Source organism: Notolepis coatsorum (genome assembly GCF_963971535.1).
Source record: "Notolepis coatsorum genome assembly, chromosome: 3".
Lineage (NCBI taxonomy): Eukaryota > Metazoa > Chordata > Actinopteri > Aulopiformes > Paralepididae > Notolepis > Notolepis coatsorum.
Window position 1 is genome coordinate 121,047,834 of NC_140167.1, and position 23,084 is coordinate 121,070,917.

General features: G+C 46.0%; 1 protein-coding gene across 1 annotated transcript in view; it reads left to right on the forward strand.

Annotated features, from left to right (window-relative positions):
* The window catches only part of asb1 (ankyrin repeat and SOCS box containing 1), a gene marked incomplete at both ends in the record, with an annotated part of 77,820 nt that overhangs the window by 35,914 nt on the left and 18,822 nt on the right, over positions 1 to 23,084 (forward strand). The window contains one exon of the mRNA XM_084311361.1: positions 15,168 to 15,306. Coding sequence (XP_084167487.1) covers positions 15,168 to 15,306 — 139 coding nt within the window. The remainder of the gene's footprint in view (positions 1 to 15,167; positions 15,307 to 23,084) is intronic.

The following is a 23,084-nucleotide window of genomic DNA, read 5'->3' on the forward strand; positions in this document are numbered from 1 at the left end:
AGCCTCAACAGAGCGCGATCGACTCCAAGCACAGACGCTTAGTGAGCGCGAACATTCTTCCATGGAAAGAGAACGCCTTCAGGCGCAGCAACGGAGCGACGAAGATCGTATACGTCTAGAGATTAGACGCCTTCAGACGGAAGAGAATATGGTAAGGGACCGGGCCGAAGCCCAGCGCGCCGCCGCCGAAGCCCAGCGCGCCGCTGCCGGTGCCCAAAGAGAAGCAGAGCGCGACCTCGCTCTCACCAAGCGTGAAGCCGAGCGCGACCGATTACAAGCGCAGATAATGGAGCAGCTGATCACCAGGGCAACACCCCCTCCCTCCGCACGGGGTTCCAGGGCCTCGTCAAGACAAGGGTCAAGGGCACCCTCCCCTACCCGATCAAGCGACCCTGAGCCCGACCACCAGAGAGAGCCTATACCCCCCTCCGAACCCCTTCCCCGACCGGTCCAAGTGAGACCCAGCTACAAGGAAGAAACGGTCTACACCGCGGAGAGGCTAAATAGACGACTACAGGATCTAGAGGACCTGCCAGAGGAAGAAGAAGAGGGAGAGGAGGAGAATCAAGCCCGACAGCAGCACAGTACTCCACAGGACCAGGAGGTCCAGTACAGCCCAGGCTCTACCCCCGCGGCTCTGCGCTACAGACCCCCGACTCAATTCACGGGTGAGCTTGACGCACGACCAGCCCCGAGGAACAGCACCTGGATACGCGGGCCATGGTACCCAGCAGGTACCAGCCCACCAAGAGGCGTAAGAGGAGACTCGCCTAGGAGGCCTCTCTTCCAACGCTCACCGATGTGCCAGCCATCCATGGCATCATACATTGGCACACCGACGTTTCCGGACTTCACCCACGAGAACAGAGCACAGTACACGGATGTGCTTAGAGACAATGATGTCCGATGTAGCTGATGAACCGTACAAGTATGCTATCCTACTGAAGCACCTCAAGGTGCCCCGAGCGCACAATATAGCGCTGGCCTATGCCACCTCTACTACCCCATACACAGCGGCTCTAGCAGCACTCGACCAAAGATATGGACGCATATGGGACTACGTAATACAAGAGATAAGGCATATTGACCGCCTACCCCCAGCCACAGACAATCGCTCACTAGATGACCTGTCTATCAAGGTACAATCCCTGGTAGGGATGCTGGGGGCGCAAAGAGAAAAGGGTATGCACGAACTGTACGCGAACTCTAATGTCGAGAGGATTTTAGAGAAGCTTCCGCCCGCCCGACAAGAGCGCTTCAGGCGGCAAAGAGACCACCGTGATCCTAACGGTCCCGAGCCATCCCTCCTAGACCTAGCCGACTTCCTGGCGAGAGAAGTCAACAGCCTACGGTTGGATACGTTCATGCGGAGCACCCCAAGCTCCAGAGAGGGACCTAGGAGAGCAAACGATGGCCGAAGATTGGTGACCGTCATGCACCAATCAGAATCAGTACCGAGCAGCAAGAACCACAGTACCCCCTCGATGAAAGAGAAGTGGAAGATGGTGTGCCCGTACTGCGAAAAGGAACACTGGTTGTCACAATGTGACACGTTCAAGAAGATGACCGCCGACGAGGTGAGTCAATGGATAAAGTCCAACCGACGCTGTTACCGATGTGCGTGCAGTCACATGGCAGCCGATTGCCGCTTAAAGAAGAGGTGTAGTCGGTGTGACGGAGCCCACCTAGATGTCCTACACGACAGTAACAGAAGAAAGCCTGCACCCTCAAGCAGCACAAAGGCAAGTGTTATGTACATTGACCCCGCCAGCAGCGGGGGCGCCCGGGTGCTCTTAAAGGTGGTCCGCGTAACACTGAGTTACCAAGACAAGGTCATGGACACTTACGCCGTCCTTGACGACGGGTCAGAGAAGACCCTTCTCCTCGCGTCCGCTGCGGCCCAGCTGGGGCTGCGGGGGAGCGAAAACCAGATGACGATTCGGACAATAAGAAGAGATCTAAAGACGATAAAGGGCGAGAATGTCTCCTTCACTATCGCAGCTAGCGGGCAGCCAGAGAGACGGTATAGGATTACTAATGCTTTCACCAGCCAAGAAATAGGCCTGTCGCAGTACACCTACCCCATCGCCAAGCTGATGGATAAATATGTGTACCTGCGTCAACTACCTATACCGCTCATAGACGGTGCCACCCCGACCCTGCTGATAGGCTCCGACCATGCAGACCTCATCGTCCCGATTGACCGGGTCCACACAGGGCCCAGAGGCTGTCCTGCAGCAGTCGAGACCCGCCTAGGATGGACATTACAAGGCCCCCTCGCTAAGTCTCTTAACCGAACAGCAGCCACTAACTGCCTCCACTCCAGAGTGACAGAAGAAGACACCACCCTCCTACAGCATGTCGAGAGGCTATGGACACTAGAGACAATGCCCTTTAAGAACGAAAAGAAAGACATTCGTTCCAAGGAAGACATTTACGCTATAGCCCTCCTCGATCAGGGGACAAAGAGAGTCAAAGTCAACGGAGTGATGAGATACGCAACTCCACTCCTGAGGCGAGAGGGTATGCCTACCTTCCACGCCCCAAAAGAAGCGACGGAGCGGTATCTATTGAACACAGAGCGGCGCCTAGCCAGAGACCCCGCTCAAGAGACTGTGTACCGCGCTGAGATTAACAAGCTAATCACAGCGGGACACATAAAGAAAATTGACATTAAAGAGGCCGATCAGACGACCGAATCATGGTACGTGCCGCACCACAAAGTCCACCACAACGGCAAGGATCGTATTGTGTTCAACTGCAGCTACCAGATCGGATCACAAAATCTGAATAAAGAGCTCTTGCCCGGCCCAACACTCGGCCCCTCTCTACTAGGCGTGTTACTACGTTTCCGCCAAGACAAGGTCAGCGGTGACATCAAAGGGATGTTCCTGCAGGTGAGACTAGTGGAGGAGGACAAGCCCCTGCTGCGGTTCCTATGGAGAGAGAGGATCGGGGATGAGCGACCAGCCATCTATCAATGGGAAGTCCTCCCTTTCGGAACCACATGCAGCCCATGCTGTGCTACGTTTGCACTGCAAAAACACATCGCAGAGGACCCAGCAGCTGATGAAGAGGTCCGACAAAGTGTAGGAAATAGTTTCTACGTGGACAACTGTCTGCAAAGCGTCTCGACGCCAGAAGAAGCCGAGACCCTTCTACTCAAGCTCCACGCCTCCCTGATCAAAGGCGGCTTTGATCTCAGGCAGTGGGCCAGCAGCGACCCGCAAGTATTGCGCAGCCTCTCCCCCGAGGACAAGGCAGCAAGCAGCGAGACCTGGATGGCGACCATCCCAGGAGAAGCCCAAGAAATGACATTAGGACTAGTCTGGCGCTTCAAAACAGACTCGCTCCATTATAAACACACACCCCTGACCAAGGAGCAGGGAAGGTCGACTGCACTACCGACCACCAGACGGAGTGTATACAGAACACTCGCCAGACAATATGACCTGTTGGGATGTATTCTACCTTACACCACCAGGGCAAAGATGATTGTAAGAGCGTTATGGGACAAGGACCAGGGCTGGGACGACCCCATACCCGAACACCTTGCATCCACATGGAGAGAGTGGGAGACGGAATTCAGCTCACTCCCAGGTGTCAACATACGCCGCAGCTACTTCCCACCCACAGTGAGGTCGGAGACGTGCCAGATGGACCTGCACGTCTTCAGCGACGCCTCCGAAGTAGCCTACGGTTCGGTGGCCTACCTGCGTGCCCGAGAGGAGGGAGGAGAAATACATACTGCTTTCATCCTGGCTCGCTCAAGAATAGCCCCACGAAAGCAACAATCTATCCCGCGTCTAGAGCTCTGCGCAGCCCTAGCAGGAGCGCAACTCGCCACGTTAATCCAACGTGAACTCACCATTCCGGTGCAAAGAACAATCTTGTGGTCAGACTCCACGACAGTACTCACATGGATCCGGTCTGATTCGTGCAGATACAAGGTCTTCGTGGGAGTCAGAGTCACAGAGATTCAAGATTTAACAGAAGTAGCAAGCTGGAGGTATGTGGACACAAAACACAACCCAGCTGACGTCATCACCCGGGGAATGTCCCTGGATGACCTCACCCGTCACAACCTATACAGTGACGGGCCAGAGTTCCTCAAGCTCCCGGAAGAAGAGTGGCCTACACCCACCCCACGGGAAGTGAGTAAAGAGGAGGCCGAAAACAAGAAATCTATGTTCTGTGGATTGAACACACTCGTCTCCACAGACCCCGACATAGACGATTGCCTCACCCTAGAGAGTGCGCAGCTAAAGACATTCCTGTGGCACCACCCAGAGGTTCAGCTCACTACTGACATTACTGCAGCTGACTACGAAGAAGCAGAACTTCTTCTCCTACAACGAGCCCAGAGAGACTCGTTCCCCGATGAGCTAGACTGTCTACAGGGAGCAAAGCCCGTCCCATCAGACAGCAGACTGCTCCACCTAGCCCCCGAGAGCGACGCCCATGGTCTCATCAGAGTGGGTGGTCGTCTGCGGAGAGCTCCAGACTTACCGGATGACGTCAAGTACCCGATAGTCTTAAACAGCCGACACAAGGTCACAGAGCTGATCATAAAGAAATACGACGAGGATGTGCATCACGCCGGGGCAGAGAGAGTCTTCGCGGAGATCAGACGTCGTTATTGGATACTACAAGGGAGAGAAGCAGTGCAGCGCTTCCAGCGAACCTGTCTAGACTGTCGTAAGTGGCGAGCGCAGCCCAGTATACCCCGGATGGCTGACCTACCTCCCTGTCGCCTCCGACTCGGCGACAAGCCTTTTCACTCCACCGGTATGGACTGTTTCGGCCCGCTGTATATAAAGAAAGGAAGAGGAACCGAGAAGCGGTGGGGTATTGTATTCAAATGCATGACCACCCGAGCGATGCATATAGAACTCCTTCCAACCATGAGCACAGACTCATTCCTTATGGCCTTCCGAAGATTCACATCGCGGAAAGGCAAACCGTCTATATTATTGTCTGATCACGGGACAAACTTCAAAGGCGGAGAAAGAGAGCTGAGAGAGAGCTTCCAAGCTATGGGCCCAGAACTTAAGACCCACCTCGCTCCATCCCAGATTGACTTCCAGTTTAATCCCCCGAACGCACCTCACTTCGGTGGAACTTGGGAACGAGAAGTACGTTCAATAAAGACAGCCCTGTACGCCGTGCTTGAGGCCCAGACCGTGGCGGAAGAAGTCCTAATGACAGTCCTCACGGAGATCGAGGGAGTATTGAACTCAAAGCCCCTCGGTTACGTCTCAAGTGATGTAGCAGATGTCGACCCAGTCACCCCCAACACACTCTTGATGGGGCGGCTGGACCCCGCGCTACCACAGACAATGTACAGGCCTGAAGAAGCGAACGGCCGAAGAATGTGGAGGTACAGTCAAGTATTGGCTGACAAGTTTTGGAACAGCTTCCTACTCCACTATCTACCGTCTCTACAGACCCGCCAGAAATGGGTGAAAGAGAGAGACAATTTGACAGAAGGAACAGTCGTCATGATTATCGACCAGTCACTACCCCGAGCTATGTGGCCGGCTGGCCGCGTAAGCAAAGTGATCACCGGTGCCGACGGAAAGGTCCGAGCAGCCGAAGTGCTCGTCCAAGGACGGATCTACACCCGACCCGTGGCGAGGCTAATAGAACTGCCAAGGCTCCCCGATACTATCGATGACGACCATGACCCCATGACTTTGTGAACTGCCCGACCCCTCACAACAGACATTGAGTAGTGGACAGTGCGGTTAATCTGTCTCTGCTTAGCTAATTAGGTGGGACTAATTAGGGGGCGGCTGTTACAAAGGATCAGATTAAACCGAATATATATATTTATTGATTGATATATATTGCATAGTATTTGTATATCGTTTGATATCCCTTGTATATTCCTTGTACATATACACGGAATATCCATTTAGCCCAGACCATAATATTTCATTCTCCTATTGGACAGCGGTCCACAGGCGCCAGAGCCATGCCTCCGGAGTCAGGTTCAAAGTCACCGTCAAGACATGTCTGTACAAGCCCGGCCTTGCCCAGGAATACGAGACAGAGATGAGGTTGGCACTAGTTTGTTCGCCGTGCATATAAATATGGCGCAGGTGAATACAGAAGCACTTAGTCAGAAGTCTAGAGTTACCCAATAAGTTGAAGCCTCACCCACGATACTCCGTGCGGTGAAGTATGGCCTGTTTGGCCCCAAATAGAGCATTGAGACCGCGTGTGAATTAATAACTGAATTGTCAGAGTTTGGCGCTATACCGTCGAGTGCGACATATTTCTATTAAGTCAGTAATAGTCTATTTGTGTATAGTGTATCGTGCGGCTAAAGTTCTACAGTGACCAGCATCACCAACGCTTCCTCGTATCAGCTAGAGTGTTTATCCAGGCTGGGCTGCTTTCATGGCGCTTTCACCCGAGGAGACCTAGACGAGAACCGTGTGGACATGTACACTGGATTAATCTACCCGACGACTACATAGCCCTTTGCGGCTGGATTATATTTGTTTTGGTCCTGTAATTTATGGAGCGGAGAATCGCCGACGCCTACACATGTTGGATTTCCCCTGTGAGGACCACGTCGAGTCTGCGCCTCAGAGAGCCTGAGGCCGGCTAGCTTTCTTCACTGTGGAGCTACAGTCTACGGAGAACAGCTGTATTCGTCTGTGGATCAAGAGACTATTGCACCGTCTCCTGTACTTGGAGTCTCCTTAGTCATCGTTGACCAGACTCTCTACTACCGACAGATCCTCTACCCCTGCTGGCTTACAACCGGGGGGACCCTTCCAGTATCTCCCGCTATATATTACTAGTGTACCATAGATATAATTCCCTAAGATTCAGGTTGTATAATTACCTCCTGCGTAACCAGAGAATGGACATTCATTATTGATTTGCCTACGCACATTCCTTTGCCTTATAAGCGCATCCAAAGTAAATAGATAAGTATATTATGTACCTTTTGCTGCAATAAATACTTGATTACACATTGGTGTGGAACCGGTTCATTGTGGGAAGTGTTCATCATATTTATATATCATGTACTGTATGGCCAGTAATTAAAGTACATAAAGCGGTAGTGGTTTAATGATACCATACTTATCAATACAGTCAGGGAATTGTACCCCTCAGTTACACACACCATTGATTTAATTGCCATATAAATCACATAAAAAGATCTAACTATTACTCCTCTCTGAACATGAATATAAAACAAGAAGGTGATCTATTAACTGTGTAAACCTTATGCAATATTCATCATTGATATTTGAATACTTGAAATCTGTATGAACTGAGTAGTTAGTATCAAATGAAATAAGATGGAACAGCTCCATGCATTCATTGAATAAATAACTATTTGCTCATTACCAGTATGGCAGTGGCGGCTCTGCCACTAGGGGCGCAAGGGCGCCGACCCACCTGATGACTGCTGTTAAATGATCAGAGAAGAAGAAAATAAAACTTTTTAGTTTTTTGTTTTATAGCCCTATAAATAATATAAACATGTTTAAAATTAATAATATTTACTCATTTTAAGTATGTTTGTATTTCCAATGCACAATATAACGTTATTATCTAAAATAAAAAAACACTCGTTTTCCTGAGCAGGAAGTGACGTTTTTTTTTATTTTTTTCGTATTTCTCGGCCCGGGCTAGACGCGATAGCGCTCTGAGTGCGCGTCACAGTTTGATCGCTGTATCCGTCACAGCCAATCAGTGCATAACGCGTTGTGCGTTGAAATATGACTATTATGTTGGAATCCGGGCGCGATTTGAAGCGGTCTAGCCAGTAGCGTCAAGAATTTCTGTAGCCGCATTTCGCGGAGACGCTCTCTGATTGGCCGACGCCAGTATTTTTTTCCGTAGCAGAATTTCACAGAGACGATCTCTGATTGGCCGAATCCAATTTCTAATGTTCCAATTCTAGCTTATTCCGGTCCGTTGGTGAGAGATAGTTGTGTTGTTGTTGTGAGATGCAGGCAGCAGAGCGTGCCGTGACTGCAAGTTCTTTAGATGGTTAAGCTTAGGCACTCTTTCAAAGTTGGTTAAGGTTAGAGTTTGTCTTAGAGCATGGCGATAGAACGCCAGGTAGTTTGCAGTCTGTTCGACGCGGAAAAATGGACAAAGAAATGTACTTGTGTTGTGCTAACAAGCTAACACTTGGCTAACAAGCTATATGGCGGATGCAGTCTGGAGACAGTGGACAGTGGTCTGGAATACATCAACAGTGGATTATACACGTTTATCAAGCTCTCCTGCCCTGGACGTTTCAACTAAACAGTGAGTCTCTCTCTCTCTCTCTCTCTCTCTCTCTCTCTCTCTCTCTCTCTCTCTCTCTCTCTCTCTCTCGCTCGTTCTCTCTCTCTCTCGCTATACACAGCTGTCTCCGCGAAATGCGGCTACGGAAAAAAGTATTGACTGTGCTTGCTGAGACGATAATTAATAGGCTAGCGATTCAAAACGCGCTGCTGTGTTGTGAACTACAACATTAATTTAGCTGCTGCTGATGCATAATGAATGAATGGTGAGTTGTTTAAAATGACAACATACATGTGTTAATTATTTGATTTGATTGATCCGAGAGACAGAGAGAGATTGCTCCAGAGCATCTCAGAGCATTACATTTTCAACTCGACCTATTAACGTGAACTGCGACCTACAAGGCACCAGCGCCAGCGGCCGCCACTGCAGTATGGTATTGTTTAAATTGTACAGCTTTTTGCACATCTTTGTCAGGGAATTCCAAGAATTCTGGACCTGAATGTACCAGTTAATTGTAATCACCTCTCTCTCTCCTTATGTCTAGTCAAGCCAGGTTGTGGAGGAGAGAGACAGGGATGAACAGGCTATAGACTACTTTGCCCATCCTGAGCCTTCTATGATGCAGATGTTTTTACATCACCACCCAAAACAAGATTCAGCCAAGAGCGAGTGAGTACACTGGTCCACTTGTCCATGGCACTTACTACCCAGCTTTGTAGTGGGTTGGGGGAATTTTTCATCAGATTGCAATGCCGTTTTTTTTGCTAGACGTTCACAGCAAGGTAGGGAAACTAACTGCGTTCTGTTTTATGGAAAAATAAGAGAAATAAAAAACTCAGAAGTCAAATGATTGACAGGGGCTGGCCTGAGCTAGGAAGTGGAGTTTTTTGTATTACTCAAAAGCCCATCGAAAGTCCTGGGTCTCCTCTCCTCATAGGACTACAAACAAAATGGCGGCGTAATTAGCTTTTTCCGACTAGATTTCTATAACTCATATTTCACTAATAACACTTTAAATCATTGGTAAACTCTTTAGTTCATCCGGATCAAACTGGCTTCATCTTTAGTTAATCCGGATCAAACTGGCTTCATAAGAAACCGCTTGATCACTGACAACATAAGACGACTACTATACGTACTAGATGCCAGCAAGGACGACACCACACCTAAGGCGATGCTGTCCCTGGATGCAATGAAAGCTTTTGATAGGTTGGAATGGTCGTATCTATGGGCAGTATTAGAAAGGATGGGGTTAGGAAAAGGATTCATTGATATGATTAAAGTATTATACAAAGACCCATCGGCCATGATTACAACAGGTATAATCACCTCTGAAATCTTTCCGGTATCACGCTCTTCTAGACAGGGTTGCCCTCTTAGTCCCGGACTATTCGATTTATCACTAGAACCTTTAGCACAATATATAAGACAATCCCAACTCATAGAACCAATCGTAATCAAGGGCACACAACACAAAATTAGTTTATATGCGGATGACGTAATACTGTTCATGCAAAACCCTAACACTGCAATGCCTCATCTTCTCAAGGCGATTGATGACTTTGACGACCTATCGGGATTTAAGATAAATTGGCCAAAGTCGGCTTTCCTTCCACTGAACGCCCCTGCAAAAACTACACGTCTTCCAGAAGAAATACCAATGGTTAAACACTTTAGATGTTTGGGAGTTGAAGTATTCCCTACCATAAGCCAAACGGTGAAACACAATTACATAGAAATCCAAAATAAAATCAAATACGACTTTGACAGGTGGGTTTCAATAGTTAAGATGGATGTCCTACCTAGAATCAACTTCATCAGCTCAATGCTACCTGTTCTGAAGGGCCAGATTAACACTGAGAATCTACGTTTATTATTTTATATAACTTTATATATTATATATAGTATATTATTTATATATATAAGCTATATACCTTTAAGCCTCCGTTTGAATCATAGCATTATTTGCTTTCCTCATTGGACACCGCCCTTGGCATTGATGGCGCCAGACAAGTTCAAAGACGTGTCCGGGCAAGTTGAGACATGCCCTTGGCCAGCGCATTGATTCCGGACAAGTGATTCGGTTGCGCTCTAGAAATCACTCTGAGTATATATTGTGGAAGGCGCAGCAGCTGTAGTGTGAACCTAATTGTGTGTGCAGCAGTAACGAGAAACGCGTGAACCTAACCTAGCAAGCAAGTGTGTGTGAACTTAACGTAACTAGTATTAGAACACGAGGTGAAGTGTGGAGTAACCTAACAGCAGAACGATTGTACATGTGAGCAGTGGAAACCTACCCGCGGTGTATCGTTACGGATAGCTAGTAGCTCCTTAGATACAACCCTAATATTGTAGAACCATTGTTGGTGTATTATAGTGAATTGTGTAAGCGAAGTACCGTGGAGAAGAGCATAGTTAATACCATTGGCGTTTGTATTTAACTACACCTGAAGACCTGCATCGGGCTAGCTTCGAGGACGAAGCTAGCTAGCTATCATCACTGCCGTCGGGCTTTGGATTAAGAGCTATTACCCTGCTATCGAGCACTTGGATTACAAAGATTGGATCCGTACGAGACCCCTTTTCTTCAGTGACCAGCAGGAGTATCCGACTATTCTTCAATTCCTCTGGAGCTTACCACTCCGTGGGGGAAATCACCAGTCTCCAGCTATACCCCTCGCTTGCCCTGTATCGCCATATCACTCCATGCAGCGTTCCGGTCGAGTATTATTAACCTAGGAATTATTCATTCCCACTGACTTTGATACTCTGACATTCTACTATCATTCGCCATAAAAGAGCAACGTACTAATTTCAGTTGTATATTTGATATTGCTATTAAAATACTGTAAACGTTATCTCTTTGTCCCCGTGCCGTCTATTGAGTGTCTGCCATATTTAACTGTACTGTCTGGCAAGTAATAATAATATTTAGTAGTGGTTTAATCTAAACAATCTTTAATACAGTCAGGGTTTTGTAACCCCTCAGTTACACTACCGTTACCCCCTCCAGATGGTTACTGGAAAAAATTACACTCTTCCGCATACACATTTATTTGGAATAACAAACCACCACGCATAAAAAGATCCACCGCACAGAGAAACAAAGCCGACGGAGATATGGCATTTCCAAATTTGTTCCACTATTTTAAGGCGTACACTTTAAGACCACTGACGACCTGGTTTGAACCCCAAGCATCAGTATCCTGGAGAAATTTAGAAGTAAATATAATAGCACCACATAGAATGCAGGACATAGTATACACCAAAGTATCAATTAAACAATGTGAACTGAATTTTTGGCCCCATAATTACTCATGCGATCCGGATATGGCGTGAAACACAAAAAAAATATTCTAACCCACATAAATGGCATAATCATACTCCCTTATTCAATAACAATGCACTCCTGATTGGAAAACGACCTATAAGATTCCCTAGATGGGAAAAGCAAGGCATACATACATTAGGAGATGTTTTCAACAAACAGGGTATTTGTAGTTATGATGAAATACACAAAAAATTTAATCTCACCGGCTCCACATATTATTTTTACGCACAGTTATTGTTATGTTTGAAGGCTCACGGTGTTCCATTAAGGATACCAATTGTACACCACAGATACCAAAAATTCTTCTATGAAAGAGAGACATCGAGAGGTTTTGTATCAGATTTGTATCATCAATTACTAACGTCCTCGTATGAAACCCTCCACCTAGACTCAGTCTGGAGGAGGGATATACCAGACCTGGAAAAAGATTTTGATTGGCAAGAAGCCTGGGCAAATGTTCGACTTGCATCAAGGAACCCGGACCATCAACAAATCAATCTTAACTATATTCATAGGACATACTTGACTCCTATAAGACTGAACAGAATGGGTCTTAAACAAGACTCCAAATGCTCCTTATGTACAAATGGGGACGAGGGGACATTTATGCACATGTACTGGGACTGCCCACCAGTTAAGATATTCTGGAAAGAAGTGACCCAGCAATTATCAAATCTCTTAACTCTGAATATACCTGTACACCCCTCTGTATTACTGCTGAATGATGTTTTTGAGTGTGCAGTATCTATACAGCTAAAGAGATTGGTTTTATCTGGTATCACAGTGGCTAAAAAGCTGATAGCATCACGATGGTTTCAACCAGGAAAAATGTGCCGGAAGGTCTGGATTCTTACATATCTCTATGTGATTTATCTAGAAATATCTACAGCAAGAATTTTGGGTCTCAATGAATCCAAAATGACAATGTGGTTAGAAGTGGTGGAGAGAATAAAAGCTAGCATATAATGGTAGGGTCTGGTTAGGAGCGAATGATAATGGATGGATTATCCATTGGGGGGTCCAGGGGGGGGGGGGGGGGGTGCGAGCAAGAGCATATGTGTGTAGGGTAATAGATAGCAGGTATTAGGGGTATATCTTGTAAAAGACATTTATCTAAATGGTGATTTCATTGGATGTGCACTGTTAATTAATGCTTGTATATCTAATCTTGTGTTGTCATGTTTGTTTATGTGTTTGTTTAAAAAATAATAAAAAAATAAAATACAAAAGAAATCATTGGTAAACAAACGTATTGCTGAAAATATACACTTTGACTGCTGTTTTGACAGGGTTAGGGTCTTTACTCTTAGCTACATAAAAAAAACGCAACATTAATTCATACTAGGGCTGTCCCTGACTAGTCGACTTGTAGTCGCCGAAATTAGCCGATAGTCGACTATTAGTAAAAAGAAAAAAGTATAATTCTTATATATATATTTTTTTTATCATTCCATTTGGGCTGTGGGGGGTGCTTAATGTCTGAAGGAGTCGACGGAAGGCTTCTTGTTCTCTGCGAAAGCATGCAATTGGTCCACTGATGGATACAGCTTGATATTTGTCATAGTGTGTTCATTAGATGGGTGAAATCCTCTTTCAGTGCCTCTGTGCCTGTTTTCTTAGGCAGTTAGCCTCTGGTATGCATGCCATTAGTGTTAGCCACACTTCTAGGCCGCTTTGCTTTTGGAAAGAATGATAAAAAAAAGAAAATTATAATTAATTAAAAAGAAAAATTAATTTAATTTGTTGCATTTGACTAAGAGGTTGGCAGTTGACTATGGCTCTTTTCGATCGATTAGTCGACTATTCGACTAATGGGGGTCAGCCCTAATTCATACATTCTGTAGAGATGGATTTATGGCGTGAATTCATTGTGGGTCCGGTACCGGACCCCTCGGGGCTTAACACTTTGAGTGCCACACTGTTTGGTTAATTTACCTTTAGAATGCCAGCCTTTCTAGTCGTTTCCATGGTCGGGTTGCAACTTGCACTATGTTTGCGAAGCTGTGTTTGTGTTCTGTATTATAGCTGTAGAGACACGGTGGGGCCCATTTCGACAAACATTACTTGTAGTCCAGCATGGGATAACAGTTTGTTTCCACACGCTGTAGTTTGTAGTTTATTTACACGCTAAACATCGCGCATTTCCAAGATAATAGTCTTTTTTCATAGATCGTGAGATAAAACGCATTATGTGCAATAAGCCCAAACCGTTCTGGCTGATCCCCTGAAACCCTGAATACTCCCAAATCACAGGTATATGACTTGTATGTATCATCACAAAATCATCAAGGAGGTGGGGGGGGGGGGGGGGGGGTCGTTTTAACTCAAAACTATGATCGCGTTTACCGAGCATGTTTTTCGTCCAGTGAAACACAGGACTGTGATCGTTAGAAAAACATGTTTCAGATTCGGTAAAATAGACATAGAATGTACCTTACCTTAGCCAGAAGGTATTCCAAAAGAATAATTCCAAGTGATCGCATCGCCATTGCGATTACCAGTGTATATGTCTATACACGTTTCGATGGTCAAATACGCTTATGCAACGGAATCCCGAGGCGAGGACTGTGAATTTCTGTCCCAGGAGAAGGAGGGGCCACTCACGAGGAAAAACTGAAAGTGAAGCTGACTATCAGCCCAGAGCCCCATGCAGTTCAGACACGGGACGACACTGCCACCTGGTGATAGTCGATCAGAATGCAGTTCCAATGTGTCGGGACGTGCCTCGCTCTGGGCAACACTGTAGAGCGGGGATCAAAGCAAAAAGATAAAATGATCCAAAAACGACTTTTTACGTTTATGGCACTCAGCGGTCGGCGGCCAAACACGTAAAAAGCCGTTTTTGGAGGGCGGCTGGGTGGTGCAGCGGACATTGCGCTCGTCACCAACGCAAGAGACACCGGGTTCGAATCTGGCTGTCGGCGTTTCCTCCAGCTTGGGCTGGCCATCATACTAACTCAATTGGCAGAGTTAGCGGGTGGAAGTCGATGGGTGGTAATCTGGACGTTGTGGACAGCGACTCCTACAGGTCGGTTGGGGGACGCCTGCACAGCAGAGACAGGAAATGGCGGGGGTAGTGTGAGCCTCCCACACGTTACACCTCGCCAATGAGAGTCCGCGCTGGCAGGTGAAAAGATGTGACAGGCTGCCTCCTCGTGTATCGGAGGGGACACGTGATGAAAGGCTTCTATCCTCCCTACAACCGGCCAGTGGGGGGCATATGCGAGCAACGTTCAAGACAGGGGAGGGGAGAATTGGCACAGCGAAATTGGGATGGGAGAAAAATAGAATAAAAGAGGAGAAAAAATGGATCAAAAAAAATAAAGACGTTTTTGGCACAGAGTGTGTTAAGAGGTTAATTACAAATAAAAGAAATTGTCTCTGGAGCGGTTTCAGACTTAATACCTGATGACATCACAAAGTTGAGTTTTAGCGCTCTAGTCTTTGGATTTGGGAGAGAGTTAATCATGTTAATATTATTGGACCGTCTTGGACCATAGGAATAACGTGTATGAATTCTGAAATTGAGCATAGTAGTTCCCCTTTTAACCCACAACTCCCTGTCCTCCAGGCCGTAACCTGAAGGAATGGCTCCAAGAACAGTTCTGCGACAAGCCTCTGGAGCAAGAGGACATGAGGCTCCACAACGCTGCTTCTGTGGGAGATCTGGACACAGTGAGGAACCTCCTACAGGACGACAGCCTCAGACAGTGAGAGAGAGAGTTCAATATCTGCCCACTGCTCGCAAAGCATTTTATTCAGTAAAAACAGGGGAGAACATTTCAACCAATCTGCATTCCTGTAACTTTGCCCTTCCAGTTCCTGTGATGAAATGATGGATGTCTGTAAAAGTCCCTCCTTTTCATACATTTCTGCATATGCCTACTTCTTAAACCCTGCTGTTCTGGACCCAAATATTATTCTCAGCTCTCACGCCAAACAATATTTTCTTCTTAGAACGTAGAGTGGTTGAACCCGCTCGCTAGGTTGATCTATCCACAGACACATGCACCACAGAGTTGGCATCTTCTCGGTTATTTAACTGGCTGTGGATGTTTAGATGGTCGACATGTGTGTCACTAAGAGGCTTGTGTTTTTTGCGGTTACCGGTATTGAGTGGCTTCGTTTTTGCAGTGCTGCAGAGTGATGGCTCAAAACAGACATACAGAGGCCCTTCCACCTCCCTACCACTCGTCACTCCTATCCTACAGTGAGCCAGCATCAATCCCATAATAATTTAATGTATTCTTTTTTATTTCGATTTTTACAATCTCAATTCAGTGCAACCTTGTGCACTCCCTTTCCATTAATTACCATATCCTATAATAACAGCCAGGCACAGTAATCTTAGCATGTAATTAACACTGAACTTATTGAAATAACCCAGTGATATGATGGTAATTGTAATGCATTGTAATGATGGTGTGATAGCTAGGGGTGTGTGTGTGTGTGTGTGTGTGTGTGTGTGTGTGTGTGTGTGTGTGTGTGTGTGTGCGTGTGCGTGTGCGTGTGTATAGCTGGGGACTAGTAAGGTACTAGTAAAAGACAGTTATTTATATATATATATTATATTGTAGTAATCATCGGAATAGAGAAACGCACAATTTCTATCAGTTGACAACACAAACTCACTTGGGGTCCCTTAAAGACAACATACGTCCCCACCTGAGAAACCTGGGTGTTGTCTTCGACCAGGCCATGAACCTAGACAAACATGTCAAAACACTCACACGCACCTGCTTCTTTCACCTCAGAAACATTGCAAAACTACGCACCATCATATCTCACTCTGAACTGTCCGTGCATGCTTTTATTTCCTCTAGGCTTGACTACTGCAACTCACTTTTCACCTGTCTCACCAAATCATCCACAGACAAACTACAAATGGTCCAAAATGCTGCAGCCAGGCTACTCACAAGGTAAAAAAAATCATGTCACATCACTCCCATTCTGGTATCCCTGCACTGGCTCCCGGTACACTATAGAATTCACTTCAAAGTCCTCACTTTCACTTTCAGAGCACTTCACGGTCAGGCCCAGGGGCGGGGCTAGGGGGTGGCTACTTGGGCTCAAGCCCCGAATGTATTCTGAAAAGCCCTGAATCTATTTATAAAAAAATTAAAAAAAAAAATGTTTCTTTTCTTTTTTTTACAATTCATCATTGTTACATGAAAATATGTTTGCACCAGATTTAGCAGAGGCTAATTTCCATCTGTGGTCTATCCAGCTGCTAACTGTATTTGAGTGAGTTAAGTCTTGGTGTTATGGTAGACTCAGACCTAAGCTTTAAATCACAATCTACAAGTTGACAAAAACGTAATTCTTCCACCTTAGAAACATAGCTAAAGTACGGCCATTTATAAATCAAAAGGACGCTGAAAACCAGATCCATGCCTTTATCTCAAGCCAACTCGACTACTGTAATGCACTCCTTACCGGCCTCCCGAAAAAATACGATGATAACTATTTTATTGCAATGCACTATTGCATTATTTTATTCTATTTTACTAACTATTTTATTGCACTGCACTATTTTACTTTGTATCAGTGAATCATAGACGCCTGGCCATAAGAGCATTCGGAGCATCTCTGCTCTCCCACTATTGAACTTGGGGGAGCAAAGGTATGATCTTGCTCCACCACTTTTTGATTATATGAAAAATATGATATATCCCCCCCCAATATATAAATCTAACCATAACTACGTTATGGTTAACTGAGTTTTATAGTGAAAAGAGCAGCTTTATTGGTCAAGATTGAAGGCTCTATATTGCAGGAAATTGCACGTACAGGTTCATTGAAGTAAAAAAAAATCTGCCGTGGTGGGGGTCGTGCCTGACCCCCTCCAAACCACCCCTTGCCTGCCCAAAAAAATAAATAAAAAAAAACATATTAAAAAAAAAAGGAAAAAAAGGAAAAATAAAGGGCACCTATCTGGGCTAAGCCCCGGATCTCCTACAATCCTAAATCCGCCCCTGGTCAGGCCCCTATCTACATCACTGAACACATCCATCCCTACACCAACACCCGCTCACTCAGATCTGCCGATCAGCACCTCCTGGTGGTCCCCAGGTCCAGGCTGAAAACAAGGGGTGATCAAGCCTTCGAGGTGACAGCACCAAGGCTCTGGAACGCTCTCCCCCTGGACCTGCGAACTGCCCCCTCTGAAAACTCTTTTAAAAAACAACTAAAAACATTTGTTCAGACAGGCCTTTGGTCATACATAGGCACTTTTTCTTGTCCTCACTGTTCCTATAGTTTTGTTTTAATTAGTGACTCATGATTTTATCCAAATTCTTTTATTCTGCTTTTTCTATCTGGTTTCACTGTTTTTAACTGCTGTCTGTTGTTGTTGTCATATATTTCTGATTTTGTTTTATTGTGTTTTTATATTAAGCTGTAGTGTAAAGCACCCTGTGCATTCATGCTGTGAAGGGTGCTATATAAATAAAGGTCATTCATTCATTCACAAAGCCGTGTGTCATTTATTTCGCAGTAGCACAAGTGACAGCTGTCAGAACTATGCCGGGCTAGCATATGGATAAAAGTTCCCATATTATGTGCATTACACAAACTAAAAACAGATATTACATTACATTACACAAACTAAAAACAGATATTACATTACATTACACAAACTAAAAACCGATATTGTCTGAATTACTAGAAGAAAGAAATGCACCACCTTTGGCTGATAGTAATTTATAAATTTCTTATGATTTCTTTTGGTCTAATACATGTTTAAGGTTCTTAGATGGATCCCCTGCTGCCTCCTCCTCCTCCTCCTCCTCCTCCTCCTCCTCCTCCTCCTCCTCCTCCTCCTCCTCCTCCTCCACGGGGAGCAGCATACTGGCTCATATTAAATGGCAGGCCATGCATTATGCAGCAGCTTAGGCGACCGCGCTGGATCTTCATGTCCTCGGCTACAGTCCACTTGTCGCTGCTCTGGTCGTAGCGCTCCACGTTGGAGAGCATGGTGAAGCCACTGTAGCCTCCGACCACGAAGAGCAGGTCGTCCAGCACCGCAATGCCAAAGCCGTGGCGGAGGGTGAGCATGTCGGGCAGGACGCTCCATGAGTCAGTCAAGGGGCTGTAGGCCTCCGCGCTACGCAGGGCATTTCTACCGTCCCACCCTCCCACCTGAGGACAGGACACATGAGAGGAATGTTTTAGTGTGTGGTTAAGGCAGGCAGACACTGTCTTAATCCATTTAGGGAAATGAGGGCATCACAGAAGCATTGAAAGTCAAATGATACATATCTATAAAAATATCTAGTATAAAGCATTTGTCTCTGTGTGCACCTACCGCATAGACTTGTCCTCCGTACGCAGCAACTCGCACTCTGCTACGCCTGCTGCTCATGGGGGCGATCAGAGTCCACTGGTCGGTGTCTGGGCTGTAGCACTCAGCTGTGAACAGGCGCTCCCCCCGGTTGAAGCCACCACAGATGTAAACCTGTAATAAGAAAGAATATTCTAATTTAGTTTATATATTCCATTTGATTTCATTCTACTTTAATTGTCTGTTAATGTTGATGCACCAAAGGACCCAGACACATCTTTTGTATGTGCAAGCTCACTTGGCAATAAAGACATTTATGATTTCTGATCTAACGTTCCTTGTGTTCATCTTCCACCATGTGTCCCTCAGTTCCACCCACCTTGCCCTGGAGGGCTGCTGCCCCGGCGTGGCTCCTGTGCTCCAGCATGGGTGATATCACTGTCCACTGGTTGGTTTCAGGCTCGTAGTGCTCGGCGGTGTTCAGTCGCACGTGTCCATCGTGCCCTCCCATGGCGTAGATACAGCCGCCCAACGCGACCACGCTGAGTTTACTGCGGCGTGAGTGCATGGGAGCCGCCTGCAGCCAGCTGCGAGTGACAGGGTTGAACCTGCGCACACTGTTGAGAGCCAGTACGCCGTCCCAGCCACCGACACAGTAGACCAGACCGTGGAGATAAGCGGTGCCGTGGTACCACCGGGGACTCTCCCCCTCAACGCTCACGTCCATCCATCCACCGGCTCGGATATCGTAAGCCTCCATGGTCATGCTGCGGTGCCTCTGGCCTCCGATGGCCAATAGGACCTCCTGGGGCAGGCGTGGGCGGGTCAGGGGGTTTGGGAGCCTGTCGGAGCCAATCAATTCAATCAATTTCTTTAATGACCACCCAGCCAGGCTGGTGGAATTTGGTAGACAGCCAGGGGTGTTCAGGACGCTGAGGATGAGGGGCCTGCAGTCGTGGCTGTCCCTCACCACAGGGTTGTTCTGGACGTTGTTCAGCAAGTAGTCAGGCTTCATCAAGCCCATGCGAACCTGCGGGAAACAACAAGTGAGATCTTCACTTGTCTTCTGAGATCTGAAATCTTTCTTCTTCTTCTTCTTATTTGAATTTCCGGCAGAGTAGACGCATCGAGGCGTATTACTGCCCTCCGCAATTCTTTTTATGGGCTCTTCTTCTTCTCCTTCTTCTCCTTCTTCACCTTCTTTTTCTTCTTCTACTGGACCCCGTCATCAACTACATTGTCCATTGGAGTGCCTCTACTGCTGCTACTTCCTGTCTGAGCCCCCCTCCGCGGGACCCTCCTTGCCCCCTGCTATCTTATCCTGGGCCGCTTTGTCCCTCGCAGCCCTGTCCCTCGCAGCCCCCTCAGCCAACTCTTCACACACCTCCCTCCAGTCCAGACCTTCCAATCCCAGATGTTGAACCGCTATCCTAACAATCATCTTCACCATCTCTGTTCTACCCGTAACCTCTGCCATACCAGTAACTACCCCTGCCACGAAGGCCACAATACCTAATTTCTCCTCCCTTCCCCTGTCTCTTTCCACCTGCTCTACCCTCACTGCCAAATGCCCTCCTTCAACCCCCTGCACCCTTTCTTGGCTCCCCTGTCCTGCCCTGCTAACCGCCCCAGCATACGTCAACTTACCCTCCCTTCTCTCTCTCCGATCCGCGACCTGCTTCATCATCACCTCGCACCCCCGAAACGCTACACTGTGCTCCCCACCACAACTACAGCACCTCGGCTTCACTCCCTCTCCACATTTCCCATATTCATGTTCCCCGCCACACCTAGCGCACCTCATCCCCTTCATACACGTGATCTTTGGAGAGAATTGTTGAATATATACTGTACACAAATGTTCTAGAATGTGCTATTATGACATCATACTGTGACAGTGTGACAACAAATGTTCTAGAATGTTCTATTGTGACATCATACTGTGACATCACAAATGTTCTAGAATGTTTGATTATGACATACTGTGACATCACAAATGTTCTAGAATGTACTATTATGACATCATACTGTGACATCACAAATGTTCTAGAATGTTCTATTATGACATCATACTGTGACATCCAGTGATGGGAATAACAGTGTTCGTTTTTTCAGTAACGAGTAATCAGTGTTGGGCACAGCTAGCTACAAGTAGCGATGCTACATAGCTTAGCTACAATTCTCAGTAACGTGATGGTAGCGTCGCTACTTTTGAACCAAGTAGCGTTCTCTGTAGTGTAGCTATTTTTAGATCCAAGTAGTGACGTAGCGTAAGCAAAACGCTACACGCTACTGTCCGGAGAACTGGACTGCTGAATAAAGATTTGTGGGGAAAAAAACTCCCCCGAGAAAACCCACTATGATTGGTTTAGATATGAGTATGACGACTCACGATTGGGTAAGGTTAGGGCAAAACTTTCCGGGTAGGCCAATCAGAGGCAGGATAGGGCGGGGCATGCCACTCCAAGGCTCGGCAAACCAGGAAGTGAAAATCAAAACACAGATCCAGTCCGCACGAAATAGCAGAGGCAGAGGGATTCGATGTTTCCAGGGCTGATGGCATTGATGAAGATGTCAATAACAACAAAAATCCAGACAGAGGGCTTGTTTCAGTTTTATAATAAACAATCAAACTGAGCATTTTTTTGCCTGCCCATTTGTTTGGTGGAAACTTGATCATGAAAAAAAAAAAAAAAGTAGTGCCGATGTAGCTAGCTATTTTTGTCATGTTTGCTACATTTCTGTAGCAAACAGAAATACATTTTTGTCATGCTTGCTACATTTCTCTGGGGATAGCTTCCATTGTAGTTGAGCTATATTTAATCGAGAGTAACTAGTAGTGTAGCTTACTACATTTTCCAAGTAGCTTCCCCATCACTGCGAGTAATCTAACGGATTACTCTGCCAATCTTAATAACAACGTTACCGTTACTGCCAAAAAATGCGGCGCGTTACTATGATTGAAGCTGTTTTTTTCATCAGACAGATCTCTGCGCCGAGAAGCAATACTTTTTTTTCTTGGTTAGTGGGCAGTGCGCGATTGGCTGAGGTTGAGTAAAATGTCATGGTAAGCCAATCAGAGGTAGAGGTGGGTGGGTGTTCGAAAGAATCCAGAGTCTGACACACAGCGACAACACAAGCGACTCAGTCAACGACAGACCGCGGATCCGTGTATGTTTTGATAGTTTGTTTGGCGAGCCCAAATAATCCAAAACTAATCCAACGAACAACACAAGCGAGCAGTCAACGACAGACTGTGGGTCCATGAGCGTTTTTGTTCACTATTGTGTTAGTTGTGTTGCAAGGGCACTACAGTAGTGGAGGCTACAGCCTTATCAACAGTGCTGCACTTCCTTGTTTAATAGCACAGTCTTCAGGTGCTCAGATATATATATATATCTGTATGTTATGCATGTCTTAAATGTCATGATTAGATTAGTTTAGATGATTAGATTAGATTCTTATATCTGTATGTTGTGTATGTCATGAATGTCATGAATTGAAAATGGGCGACCCTGATGTAAACAAGACTAAAGTCTCTCTGGTCTGCATCCCCTTAACAATTGTGTGTATTGAGCTGTACTGTACTCTACCCATTCTGCAATCTGTTAATTAAAATGTTCAATCAATCAGTATATATTTGTTATTTATTTTTGGTATAGTGCTTAACAAGCATAATTTAATGTTGCCCAGTTGTGGCCTGTTGAGGGGCAATACATATCAAAAGTTCCAAAACATCTATTGTGTTTGTATTTGTATGATCCACTATATAAACATAGTAATTATAATATCTACATACATGGCATTTGATTGGAGGCTAGTCTCACTTTGTCCCACAGCAACATTAAAATAGTTTAGATTTGTGTATGTTGTTTATGCAAAAAATGTACTTGAAAGTAACGCAATAGTTACTTTCTGAAGTAACTAGTTACTTTTATCATTTGTAACTCAGTAAGTAATTTAGTTACTTTTTGGAAGAAGTAACTAGTAACTGTAACTAGTTACTTTTTAAAAGTAACTTGCCCAACACTGCTGGGGAGTGGGTTTGGCTATTCCATGAAACTATCCAGTGGTTTGTAACAATGCTATTGCTAAGGTTAGCAAATCCAACAATAGGATTATTATTATCAAACAAGGACCTACCTTACATAACTTATTACAACTGTGTTGTGTTTAGGGATGGGTACCGTTCACATTTGAACCGAT